The 14475-nt window shown below is 42.9% G+C and overlaps 2 protein-coding genes across 2 annotated transcripts in view; one reads left to right on the forward strand and one right to left on the reverse strand.

Annotated features, from left to right (window-relative positions):
* The window catches only part of LOC140581960 (uncharacterized), a 90510-nt gene that overhangs the window by 56233 nt on the left and 19802 nt on the right, over positions 1-14475 (forward strand). The gene's annotated exons all lie outside the window — the stretch shown is intronic.
* On the reverse strand, positions 10081-13670 carry LOC111837914 (uncharacterized). Its single transcript, XM_023800373.2, has 2 exons — positions 13064-13670; positions 10081-12876 (listed from the first exon to the last, which is right to left on the reverse strand). The coding sequence occupies exon 2, from the start codon at positions 12832-12834 to the stop codon at positions 10081-10083; it is 2754 nt and encodes a 917-aa protein (XP_023656141.2). The 5' UTR covers positions 12835-12876; positions 13064-13670.

The following is a 14475-nucleotide window of genomic DNA, read 5'->3' on the forward strand; positions in this document are numbered from 1 at the left end:
CCACTGAAATAAAGGTAGCTGATTACGAGAAAGATCTCGGTATGTATGTTGATGCTTCCATGTCCCACTCTCGCCAATGTGGGGAAGCAATAAAAAAGGCGAACAGAATGTTGGGTTATATCTCTAGATGTGTGGAGTTTAAGTCAAGGGAGGTGATGTTACACTTATATAATTCCTTGGTAAGACCCCACCTAGAATACTGTGTGCAGGTTTGGTCACCATACCTCAAGAAGGACATTGCTGCCTTAGAAAAGGTGCAACGAAGAGCTACGAGAATGATTCCTGGTCTTAGAGGAATGTCTTACGAGGAGAGGTTAACGGAACTGAATCTGTTCAGCCTTGAGCAAAGGAGACTAAGGGGGGATATGATTCAGGTCTATAAGATTCAAACGGGTCTGGATGCTGTTCAGCCAAATGACTATTTCAATATTAGTCTAAATACTAGAACTCGTGGCCATAAGTGGAAATTAGCGGGAGAACATTTTAAAACAAATTTGAGGAAGCACTTCTTTACACAGTGTGTAGTCAGAGTATGGTAGTCTTCCTGCTATTGTAGTGGAAGCTAAAACCATGGGTTCCTTTAAATCAGAGCTAGATAAGATTTTAACAACTCTGAGCTATTAGCTAAGTTCTCCCCAAACGAGCTTGATGGGCCGAATGGCCTCCTCTCGTTTGTAAATTTCTTATGTTCTTATGTTCTGTGGTGCACACTACCATGGGTAAGTGCTGTCCTAAATGGAACACTAACGTTTTGCACTTACCGGAAGTGACGGACTAGCATTTGATCGCGATTCTCCAGCACGCCAAAATATCTGCCATGTTTTGTTTACAATGAATTTCCTTGTGGTTTTATTTGCGTGTATATAACATATCTACTACCGGCTAAAAAACTGCTAACATTTACGTGTGCAAACTCTTCTAAGTCGATATAATCGCAAACTCAAATTATCTATAACTGTCGTCAGAGAGTGACAGGCTACACACCGCAGTATACATAGGGTGACCAGATAATCCATGTCAGGGAGGACACTCTGAGCTAGGACAGAAATTGTAAATTACCATTTCAATTAAAAGGACCTGGATTTCACTTGAGCACTGAGCTCTTGCTGTGTGCTGATTGGTCAGTCTCCTATAATCATGCATGTGTCACTAATGCTAATGTGAAACAGCTGGATGAGTCTTTCAGTCAAGGAAACAAACCAGTCAAAGCACAAGAAGAGCTGAACTATTTAGCCGAGCACAGGAGCCTTTCAATTTGAAAGTAGTTTGTAAAACCCGAAGTAGCTCAAAGTGTCCTCCCTGACATAAGAACATAATAAGAACTATACAAACATGGATTATCTGGTCACCCTAAGTATACATGACTAAAATAATTTTATTAACGTTACTTAGATTTATATGAAGCAGTTGCCTCCGCTTGGGCTTACGTGTCTGTGTTGTTGTCCGCCTTAATTTAACAATGAAAACTTGCCAAAAGTCCCTCCCCTTCCGCTACGTAGTCAAAATGGCGTCCGTTTAGTGCGAGTAGTGTCAATCATTCTGCACTGCGTTTTCTGGCCGTTTTCAGTGCACCATCCGGGTACTTTCAGTGCTCTGAATTTTGGCTTAGTTATCAGTGTGAACGCACTACACCCTAAAATCGCGCACTAAAAGTGCGCAAGTGCGCGATTTCGGACACACCCTAACTGTGACTAGAAGGTGAGGTCAGCACCTCAGCTTGAATACCATCCATCCCAGGAGCTTTATTCTTAGAAAATGACTCAAGGGCCTCAGTGAGCTCACAAACTGTAATGGGGGCTTCTAGTAGTAAGGCATCCTGCTGAGCAAGTATAGGGAGAGAAGCCAGGGAAAAAGGCGAGTCCATGGCTGTCTGAGATGGAGGGGTGTCGGATGAGTAGAGATCCTTATAGAAGTCAACAAAACAGTCATTAATTTCAGAAGGGTTGGTGGTTACAGCTCCACCCTTGAATTTTACACTTGGTGGCAAAAGTGTCACACTGGTGGAGCCTAAGCACCAACAACTTACCAGGCTTAGCTCCACTAGCGTAATACCGTGTCCTAGTGCGATGTACAAGAAATTCAGCCTTACGCAAAAGTAAACCATTGAGTTAGGCCTGCACCCTGGTGATACGAGCCCCATGCGCTTGGTCCAAATGCTGAGAACGCATGGACTCCAAACTATTCAAATGTGCCTCCAAATCAGTAATTCTCCGGCGTGTCGTACGCGCAAGGTGAGAAATAAAAGAAATAGTGAAATCCAGACATAGCCAGGGTCCTGCACAGACTCATCATTCCATGATATAAACTCTTCTAGGTTCGCCGCCAACCGCTGTATAAATGAATGTAGTGTTCTGCAAAAGGGAAAGGTTAAACCGCCAACGAGGAGCCTTCGATATTAGAGATGGCAGGTAAAATCTGAGCTGAACGCACCTATGGTCAGATAGTGAGGAAGATGCCATAGAGGAGTCGAGACAAAGACGCTAAAGATTTAGATATGAAAAGGTAATCAATTCTAGACAGTGTCTTGTGGCGGGAGGAAAAGAAAGAGAAATCCTTAGCAGAGGGGTTAAGAAGGCGAAATGAGTCCAGTAAATTAAGATCAGCTACGAGATTAGACAAGGCACAAGATGATGGTGGAACGCCGGCCAATCAGAGGTGATTTATCTAAAACAGGGTCAAGAAAAGCATTAGCATCCATACCGATTACGAATTCATGGTCGGAAAAGGACAGAATTTTACTTGTTATAGTAACTCATTCTTCCAAACTATAAGCCGTAGGTGCGTAAAGTGAAAAGCAGGTCAGTTTTCTCCCAGCCAGCTCAAACAACACATAACAATACCTGCCACCATCATCACCCCCACTGGCCAGCATCTTAACTTTAAACGAAGGGCAGATGAGTATCATGGGCCGAAGGGGAAACCCCCATAATTGACAGATGATGCTTTTAATATATGGTCTAGGAATGGGATCACAACGATAAAAGACTTGTATATTAACAATACTTTAATATCTTTCGATGAGCTTCGGCTTAAATATAATATACCACAATTGCATTTTTTTTAGATATTTACAGCTCCACAGCTTTATTTTTTCATGTCTTACACATGCAACTACACGTCCTCCCAACTCTCTCTTAGATTTGAAAGTGTTAGTTTTGAACACTGAATGCACGCTCTAAACGACTGATTGGTATTATTTATTCTTTACTAAATACACACAATTTGAACTCCCTGAAAGTTCTAAAAGATAAATGGGAGGATGACCTTAATTTGCAACTTTCAGATGACGTGTGGGAGAAAATAAGACAATTCACACTTCCTCAATTTGTTTAAAACACACAGTCATTCAGTTTATAGTAGTACATCAGCTGCACTGGTCCAAAGCTAGACTGGCTAAATATACACCAAATGTTTCTTCTGAATGCGACCGATGCAAGCAAGATCCAGCAACTCTACTGGTACATATGTACTGGTCATGCCCCAGATTAAGTGAATTCTGGCAATCAATATTTACTGCTATATCAGAAACTGTTCAAAGCCCAGTAGCTACTTCAAGTATCACAGAAATCTTTGGGGTGATTCCACATGATTCCGTACTCCCTCGACATTCAAGGAATATGACTGCATTTGCAACCCTTATAGCAAGACGATGGGTGCTATTAAAATGGAAGGAAAGTTCTCCGCTGACTTTTGGTCATTGGATTACAGACATGTTGTATTTCTTAACATTAGAAAAAATCCGTTACTCCCTGAAATCCAAAAAATCTAGATTTTATTACATCTGGCAGCCATTTTTGGACTTTGTCAAACTATTAGACCCCAGTACTGTACCTTTTGATACCTTAGTGACTGTACATGGTTATGTATGTATATATGTGCTTGTATATGTATAATCTGAATATGTACATCATAATTTTGATCTTCTTTGCTCTCTCATTATTATTATTTAATTTTTCTTTAATGCATGTTAATCGCTTGCAATGGTACGTTAGCCTGGGTAGTGGGACAGAGCCCTAAGATTTAGGCATAGGATGAGGGTTTGAAATGTCTTGTTCTGTTCTAAGAACATAAGAAATTTACAGATGAGAGGGGGCCATTCGGCCCATCAAGCTCATTTGAGGAGAACTTAACTAATAGCTCAGAGTTGTTAAAATCTGATTTAAAGGAACCCAGGGTTTTAGCTTCTGCTACACTAGCAGGAAGACTATTCCATAACCCATAACTTTTATAGACAAAACACAAACAAAAGAAAAAACAGGAACAAAATGAAAATGCGCTAAAAATTAAAAAACACACACAAAAGAAAAAGCAGAAACAAAATGAAAATGCGCTACAAATTAAAAAACACACACAAAAGAAAAAGCAGAAACAAAATGAAAATGCGCTGCAAGTGAAAAAAGACAAACAAAAGAAAAAGCAGAAACAGAAGGAAAATGCGCTGCAAGTGAAAAAAGACAAACAAAAGGAAAAGCAGAAACAGAAAGAAAATGCGCTGCAAGTGAAAAAAGACAAACAAAAGAAAAAGCAGAAACAGAAAGAAAATGCGCTGCAAGTGAAAAAAGACAAACAAAAGAAAAAGCAGAAACAGAAAGAAAATGCACAGCAAGTAGACGATCCCAAACCGGAAGTGCTCCACCACGCTAGGGGGCGCGGTGAGCTCATGTGGCCCAGTCGCTACACAGTAGTGATGGGAAGTTTGACTGAATTAACTGATTTGATTCTTTCGAGCTGTCCGTTGTAATGAATCAATTCTAAAATTGATTCTATGATTCACTTTTTTTTTCGTCTTTTTTGCGCCTGACCGTATGACTCAACGAATCATGGGATCGGATAATAAATCAAACGATGTCTCAAGGTTATGTTATTTGACTGAAAGATGGGGCTGGTGTTCAACAAAAATGTTCAGCTTGACTATTCACAATAAAAAAACAATATATAAAAAGCAGAAAGGGTGTCGATTAAAGGAAAATTAAAGGAACACTTATTAATCAGAGTATAGCATCAAGTAAACTAAACTTCTTGGATATTCATCTCGTCAGTTAAGTAGCAGAGGGGGTTGTTAATCAGTTTCAGCTGCTTTGGTGTTAATGAAATTAACAACAGGTGCACTAGAGGGGCAACAATGAGACGACCCCCAAAACAGGAATGGTTTAACAAGTGGGGGCCACTGACATTTTTCTGTCCTAATCTCTTCTGACTGTTTTTTCACTAGTATTGCATTTGGCTACGTTCAGTGTCACTACTGGTAGCATGAGGCGATACCTGGACCCTACAGAGGTTGCACAGGTAGTCCGACTCCTCCAGGATGGTGCATATTCATGCGTCATTGCCAGAAGTTTTGCTGTGTTTCCCAGCACAGTCTCAAAGGCATGGAGGAGATTCCATGAGACAGGCAGTTACTCTAGGAGATATGGACAGGGCCATAGAAGGTCCTTAACCCATCCGCAGGATTGGTATCTGCTCCTTTGTGCAAGGAGGAACATGATGAGCACTGCCAGAGCCCTACAAAATGACCTCCAGCAGGCCACTAGTGTGCATGTCTCTGACCAGACAATCAGACTTCATGAGGGTGGCCTGAAGGCCCGACATCCTCTATTAGTTAAGTTCTCCCCAAGCGAGCTCGATGGGCCGAATGGCCTCCTCTCGTTTGTATAGTTCTTATGTTCTAGTGGGCCCTGTGCTCACTGCCCTGCACCGTGGAGCTCGATTGGCATTTGCCATAGAATACCAGAATTGGTATTCTATGGCAAAGGTTCACCCTGAGCACATGTGACAGACGTGAAAGGGTCTGGAGAAGCTGCGGAGAACATTATGCTGCCTGTAACATTGTTCAGCATGACCGGTTTGGTGGGGGGTCAGTGATGGTCTGGGGAGGCATATCCATGGAGGGACACACAGACCTCTACAGGCTAGACAACGGCACCTTGACTGCCATTAGGTATTGGGATGAAATCCTTGGACCCATTGTCAGACCCTAAGCTGGTGCAGTGGGTCCTGGGTTCCTCCTGGTGCACGACAATGCCCGGCCTCATGTGGCGAGAGTATGCAGGCAGTTCCTGGAGCATGAAGGAATTGATACCATTGACTGGCCCACACGTTCACATTACCTAAATCCAATAGAACACAGTCTCTGGCTCTTCTGTAAATAAACTTGAGATGGTGGAATTAGTACAGGATTGTTTTTTTACTCAGCTTGTTAATACTCCTACCAGGGGAGAAGCCCTTTTTTTATCTTGTTTTCTCTAATAACCAGGATAGGATTGGAAAATTAGAGGTTTTAGACCCATTGTACGGTAGTGATCATAACATGGTTAAATTCGAGGTTAATTTTCGTGTCCGAAGAGCAAAGTCGAAATTAAAAGTATACAATGTTAGTGTTACACCCTTGACGGGTATGAAACGATCAAAGTGACTCTGGTTCTTTACTTTTTGAACTGATTTAATAATTCAGCGTTTTTCAGCCATCTATTTTGCAGTACTTCTTTTACCGAACAATACAGGCAGTGTCCCGATTTCTACTCTTTACGACACTCTTTTTTTTACATCAACGGAAAACCCCTTTCCCACAATCACACGACCCTCGCCTTAAACGGACAGTTCAGTTTTTCCGCTACTGTTGTTCCTCTCCCATGTAAACCAAGGCAACTACAACAAAAAGTACAAAAACAAAATACATATCTAAGCATTAAACATTTAAACCTAAATATTTAAACCATGAAATGTCAAGGCTGCAACACCCTCCCCCACACAAAAAAAAAAGTCATCAAACATTTTGTGACTCCCCATAACATTAACAGAAGTACAAAGTGAGTGTGTCTGCATCATGCATTGGTATGATAGCAGCTCAGAGTACTGTCACTCTGTGATTAATCATTGTCCAGTTACTGTCCATTTTCTTTTCATAAAGCCTGGCAGGCACATGGTCTAGGGATGATCAGCCCCACCATATGTAGAGATGCTCGCTCGTCGGGATGAAGGTAGGCCCAACCTATCTGCCGTAAGGGGCAAGGAAACTACCACATGCACCTCCGTTAATGCTTACAAGTATTGTTTCTGCCATATGACTTTCCCACATCAATACTCCTACTAAAAAAACAACCCAACATATATTCCTATTCATTTGAATACTCAATATTTTGCTACTGCTAATTATACATCATCTCACTTGCAATTCCATCCTATAGACTTTACCCCTACTTCCCTTTAGACACAATTAGAAGTGAAAAGGATACAATGAAGAGCTGGTATCTGGGTTACTCCTGGTCACCCCCATAACTTCCAGGGTTGCACCTGTTATGCTTCTACTACTGGCTTGTAATGGCTGATAGCTTGGTTGGCCCAGTTGGTCATAAGTAAAGGTAAGTGGATGCCTTCTGGCTCTCTTTGTTTCCCTTTCCTGTACCTCAACTATCTCCTGCCTCTCGTCAGGTACGGACATTGCTGTGCTATCTTCATCCATGTCCTCAGCACCAAATACTTTCGGTGCACCATCTTCCAACCGGGGTTCACCTGCGGGTGAATTCACATTTTCCCTAATCTGAATCCCCATCTTTGGGTGAAATTCTTCCGCCTGTGCATTGAGGTAAGGTTTTTGCTGTTTCTTTATTTGCCAGTTGAACTCCTCTTCATCAGAGCTGTCCTCTTCTGTTTGGTACGTGTTTCGTGTAGGTTTCTCATGTTTTTTCTTTTTATTCTTGTGGCTGTTCTTTTCATCTTGCGGCTGCAGGTTGTCATTCTGAGGTTTACCAATCAAGTAAGGACAAGGTAACAAAAGATTCCGGTGCAGCACCCGTAGCCTTCCGTTCCCACTCAACGGTTCAACTACATAGATCGGACTCTCAAGGCCCCTCCTGCCTTTTACAACGTGTGTCTGTTCCTCCCAATAACTTCTCAGTTTACCTGGTCCACCTCGGGGTGTAAGATTCCTCACGAGAACATGATCACCAGGCTCAAGGGTGGAGCCCCAAGCTCGCTGGTTGTAAATCTTTTGTCCTCTTGCAGCTGCTTTTCTCATGTTGCTCATTGCTATGGCATAGGCCTCTTGCATTGTCTCTCGCCACTTCTCAGCATACCCAGCCTGCGACTGTCTCTTTCTTTCATCTGTCAGGGGGAGCACCAGGTCTATTGGAAGAGTAGGTTCCCGCCCAAACAGAAGGAAGAATGGAGAGAATCCTGTTGCCTCATGAACAGTGGAGTTATACGCGTGAACTACCTTATTCAGGTGTTCCTTCCATCTGGATTTCTGAGTCTCCTCCAATGTACGCAGCATACTCAGCAGGGTTCTATTGAAACGTTCGGCCGGGTTTGACTGGGGATGATATGGTGTCGTGCGTGAATGTTGGATTCCACAAAAAGTTTGCAATTTGTGAAACAGGTCATTTTCAAATTCTTTCCCCTGGTCATGATGAATCTTGGAGGGAAAACCAAAACGTGTAATGAAATCATCAAAGAGCTTGCGTGCTGCAGTTTTGCCAGATTTATTTTTGGTTGCGTATGCCTGAGCATATTTCGTGAAATGATCTACCACTACCAATATGTATTCTTCACCCCCCTTGCTACTCTCTAAATGAAGGTAGTCAATACAAATAATTTCAAAAGGAGCGGATGATTCAATACTCTGGAGAGGTGCCTTAGTTTGTCTGTGGGGTTTTTTCTTTTTTATACATCGACATACCTTAGTTATGTGATGTTCTATCTCTTCTCTCATTTTCGGCCAGAAGACACGTTCTCGAGCTAACGCAACCGTTCTGTCGACACCCAGGTGTCCCATCTCTTCATGCAGGTGCTTGAAAAGGGTGGGTTTGAGTGACTCTGGAATCACCAACTGTTTTCTGGACGCTGTTTTTCTCCACAAAATCCCGTCTGCATCTAACCATAATTTAGGCCATTCTCGAAGGACTCGTTGTACGGCCATTCCTTCTTGCAACCTGGCTTTGTGCCTCAGGTGACTGCATGTTCCTTTCAGGATCGCCACTCGGCTTATCACCGGATCTGTGCTCTGTGCATTTTTTATGTCCTCCATCTTCAGAGGCTGAATGGATACAGTGTCTCTGATGTCTTTATACAGAGCATCCACATTGCATGTCACAGCCGATATCCAGTTAATCTCACCTCTCTCTGACATGCTCTGCGCTTCACTCAGTGACTGCAACACCCCAGGCTGAAGTTCCTCGGTGTATTCCTGTATAATCTCCTCAATTGGTTTTGGTCTCCGGGAGAGGAAATCCGCATCTACATTTGCTGACCCAGGCCTGTACTTCAAAGTGAATCTGTAATCTGCCAATTCAGCAACCCAGCGAATTCCTGTGGCATTCAATTTTGCCGTTTTGGTGACATAAGTTAACGGGTTATTGTCACTGTACACTGTGAAGTGTGGCGCATGAAACAAATAACCACGAAAACGTTCTGTGACAGCCCATTTGAGAGCCAAGAATTCTAGTTTGCTTGAATGCAACCTATAATTCCTCTCAGCTGTTGTCAGTGTCCTGGATCCATAAGCGATGACCCTCAGGACCCCGTCCTGCTGCTGATACAATACAGCTCCAAGGCCATCTTCAGATGCGTCAATGTGTAGTACAAAGGGCTGTTCCAAGTCAGGATATGCCATTACCGGTGGATTTGAAAGGCAATCTACTATCTCTGACAAGGCTTTTCTGTGAAGCTCAGTCCATTCAACTGGATGGGACGGTGGCAACTGGGTTGGTTGATGGCCACTACCTTTCCCCTTTTTCCTCTGTTTTGATCCAGTCTGAGGTTTTGCCAAAAGTGCGTACAAAGATCTCGCTGTCCGAGAGAAGTTAGGTATATACAGCCTGTAGTAACTCAGGAAACCCAGTAACTTCCTCACTTCACGAACTATGGATGGTGTCTCATATTTTAGAGCTCGTACTGCTTCTGCCTCTTTTGGATTCATCTTGTGTCCATCTGCTGAGATGATGCGACCCACATAACACACTTCAGGCTTGAAGAACACACATTTCCTTGGTTTCAGCTTGATGCCACATTCATGCTGTCGCCTGAGCACCTTCCTGACATGTTCTACATGCTGGCTGAAGTCTGCACTGAACACCAACACATCGTCTAGGTAAGGACACAGATGTTATCCCTCAGGTCCCTCAAACATCCTTCCATGTACCGCTGGAAAGCAGCTGGCGCGTTTGTGAGGCCAAATGGAATCCGGACCCACTCATACAAACCCCAAGGTGTGATAAATGCAGTGCATGGCCTACTGCTCTCTCCCACAAACCCTTGGTGGTACGCTTTACCTTGGTCCAGCACCGTGAACCATGAGTTGCCCCCCAGGTTATCCAAGATCTCCTGGATTCTAGGGATGGGGTGTCGGTCAGCTAATGTTTTCTCATTCAGCTGCCTGTAATCCACACATAAACGTAGACCACCATCTTTTTTTCTGACGCACACTACTAGTGATGAGTATGAAGAATATGATTCTTGAATCAGTCCCTGATTCAGTAAATCTTGGATGTGGTTTTTGACTTCCTGGTAGAGATGTCTAGGGATGGTGTTATATGTTTTCTGGACAGGAATATTATCTTTCAACTGTATATCCATCTTTAAGTCAGAGATGCACCCCATGTCCCAGTCATCCTTAGCAAACACGCTACACTCTTCTCTCAACATCTGCTGTACTTGCTGTCGTTGATCTTCTGGTAAATGGCTTAGATCCACTGGAGGATCCCATGGCTCACTGTGTGTGGGCTGGCCTGCCTGCTTCACTTGATTAGTCTCGTTACTGTCTTCCACTGTCCGGGGCTCTGCACATGAGGGTGACATGATTGGCGGGGGATAAGCTGAATCAACTGCATGCAACCCACCCAGAACAGTACGCCCACTCAAACTTACATCTCTGTCTGTTACGTTCTCAACAGTTACCATAATCTGTCCTTTCTCCTCTGTCGGAAGCTGGATAAGTTGCTCTCGGACCACGAGCCCTACTGACCATGGCTCATCTTGGTTTGGTTCTAACACGGCATGTGTTCTGTTCATGACACTACTATTCAGATATCCACAACTCACACTCACTGACTGATGCTTGGGTACAACAGTGGGCAGACGTCCTGTCCTGGCGATGTGATAATCATGGTCGGGCTGGCATTTGGTTAACACTGATAAAATAGCTCTTGCTCTTTTCCGACCCACATCCAGTGCTGAGCACAGTCTCTGTACCATAGAGCCAGAGGGTGTATCCGATTCCGCAGCAGCTTTCTGTGCCAACTCTTCAATAACATTAAATCCAATAATGGGACGTTCCATGTCGGTGCTAGCAATGAGGATGGGTACCCAGAGTGGGCTATCGCTTGTCCCAGCTAGTGTACTCTTGGACAGCCTAAACTCCACTCCCATCCAACCCTCATACGGGATGCGTGTTTTATTGGCAGCAGAGAGGATCAGTCCTCCCTCTTCCACCAGATCCCTCACAGGCCTCACTTCAACCTCAGGCAGGTATTTTCTTTTCCACTCACTGCTGACAATGGACACCTGCGATCCAGTGTCCCACAATACTGAAGTGGCGACACCCCCTAAAGAGCCTTGAACGAGACACCTTTTTCCCACCAGTCTCGTAACTCGCTGCTGTTTACCAGACGGGGGAATAGTAGTATGGAATATGTCCACTGAGTTTGCCTTCCCTCTAACAGAGGATGATATGTCAATTTTATTTAAATTGGCCGTTGTCATTAGTCTCTTCCGACAGCCTGCTGCCCAATGTTCTGCGCTCCCGCACTTATAGCAGTGGGTGCACTTCCCACCTGGGTTATCTTTTTCACATTGCTTACATTGTTTGTTATATCTGGCCCCAGTTTGTGGATAAAACTTTCTAGCTGACTGTCCACTTGCTTTTGATGCTTGAAGCGCAGAAGTGTGACTGAGGGTTGCTATATGTGCAGTAAGATTTTGAATTGCTTCACAGATGGCTTTATTTCCTTCATCTACCTTTTCCATCAAAGTGTCACGTTTTTGAATCTTCGCTTGTCTTTCATTAAGCTCTTGGTGACAGCCTGGAACAATACTCTCACTTGTTTCTTCACCTACTGACGCTACTTTCAGCATCCTAGTTTTTGCCACAGCTAACATTTTGTTCTTCCTTTCCATTTCCAAGCTGTATGCAGCATTCAGTTTTTCCAGCAGAACCTCATCTGTTGTCTGTGGATCACTTAGATATGGCTTTAAATCTGTGCGGATTGTGTCATCTTGAAGTCCTGTTAACACTGTTTGGAGGAACTGACTTTGGATCAATTCAGGGGTGTATTTCAGTCCAGTGTGCACTCTCTCTGAAGCAAATAGAACCTGCTGCCTCAGATCCATAGCTCGCACTAAAAACTGACTTGGGGTTTCCTTTATTTCCTGCACTGCGCGAGTAAGTGAATGGTACAGTTCTGTGGCGTCCTTCTCAATATAGTGTGTCCTTAGAATTTGTCGCAAGGCAACCAAAGTCAAATCTGTTCGACTTTCCAGGTAGCTCTTCAGCTTCAGTCCTGGAGTTATAGCTTGTATAACAGCTTCCACTATTTCACTTTCATCATACCCCTTTTTTAATGCCCCCTGAATTTGTCTTTCCAAACTTGAATAACTCAATTTATTCTTCTGATTTGGCTCCCCAATTTGGCCAACAATTTTAAAATCCCTTCGAAACATTTGCTGAATTATTGTCTGGTTTGTTCCTGGAATCAGTACAGATTCAGTGTTGTTTCGGTTTGCCATACCTTCGTTTGCCTCGCGGTTGCGCCTGACGATCTCATCAGAACTAGATTCTCCACCGCGATCACGGGTCGCCCTCATCGCGTGAATGCGATCGTTTGCTCTCAACAAAATGGACATTCCCCCATCTTCAAGCGAAGTTACTTCAGTCCCTTCTAAATACTGCAAAACAAGCCTCCTCAACTTTCGAGACAGAGTTTTGTCACTTTCATTAACAGTAATGTTAAATGCTGCGCACATTTCTATCAGTTCCGCAGCAGACAGCAAAATCAGTTTCTCTTCTATCTCCCTGAATGTACTCTCCCACTCTGGTGACATTACCTCTGAGTCAGACATGACCGTCTTTTACCTCGTCGCCGTCGGAATACTGTCGGGTCTTTTTGCCATTAGCGTCTTCTCCCTCACCATATGTTCATGTCCATGCGATCCAGCTGGTTTCCCTTTCACCACTTTGCTTGAGAGAACGACGCGAACCGGGCGGAAACACCAAATATGTTACACCCTTGACGGGTATGAAACGATCAAAGTGACTCCGGTTCTTTACTTTTTGAACTGATTTAATAATTCAGCGTTTTTCAGCCATCTATTTTGCAGTACTTCTTTTACCGAACAATACAGGCAGTGTCCCGATTTCTACTCTTTACGACACTCTTTTTTTTACATCAACGGAAAACCCCTTTCCCACAATCACACGACCCTCGCCTTAAACGGACAGTTCAGTTTTTCCGCTACTGTTGTTCCTCTCCCATGTAAACCAAGGCAACTACAACAAAAAGTACAAAAACAAAATACATATCTAAGCATTAAACATTTAAACCTAAATATTTAAACCATGAAATGTCAAGGCTGCAACATTAGGAAGGCTAACTTTAATGGTATGAGACGGAAATTAGAAACTGTAAACTGGACAGAGTTAAATAACAAAACAGTTGAAGAGGCATGGGAATTTTTTAAAAGCACATTGTTGCAAGTGCAAGAGGACTTCACACCTGTTTCCAGCAAAACTAAATCTAGGAAACGACAACCAAGGTGGTTTACTAAGGAAATTAAGAATAAAGTCAGGAGGAAAAGGGCTCTGTTCCACAATTGGAAAATAACTAATGATTTCAAAATTAAGCAGGAGTATCTAAGTCTACAGGCAGAGTTAAAAAATAACATTAGGCTATCCAAGAGGGATGTAGAAAGAAAAATTGCATTGGAGGCTAAGGATGACAGTAAAGGTTTCTTCCAATATTTTAACTCCAAGAGAGCTCTAAGCTGAAATCACTAATTTGCAGGATAGTAAGGGCCTTATAATTGATAACGAAATTGATATAGTAAATGAGTTTAATGATTATTTTTCACGGGTGTTCACAGTAGAGAACACAAGTAACTTACCACCGATTAATACGAATACAGCATCGTCTATGACCAATATATGTATAATTGAGGTTGATGTGATACTAAGCCTAGCTAAACTCAAAATAAATAAATCGCAGGGGCCTGATGGCATCTTACCTATAGTCTTAAAAGAGATGAGGGATATTATTAGCCAACCTTTAACTTTAATATTCCAGAAATCGTTATCTGCGGGTGTGGTACCATCAGATTGGAAGCATGCTAATATAACACCCATATTCAAAAAAGGGGATAGAAGTAATCCAGCAAACTATAGGCCAATCAGTTTAACTAGCATTACTGGAAAAATAATGGAAGCTATAATTCAAGTGAAAATGGTAGATTACCTAGATGCAAATAACATTATAAAGGATAGCCAACATG

The sequence above is a fragment of the Paramormyrops kingsleyae genome, chromosome 23 (genome assembly GCF_048594095.1).
Source record: "Paramormyrops kingsleyae isolate MSU_618 chromosome 23, PKINGS_0.4, whole genome shotgun sequence".
NCBI lineage: Eukaryota > Metazoa > Chordata > Actinopteri > Osteoglossiformes > Mormyridae > Paramormyrops > Paramormyrops kingsleyae.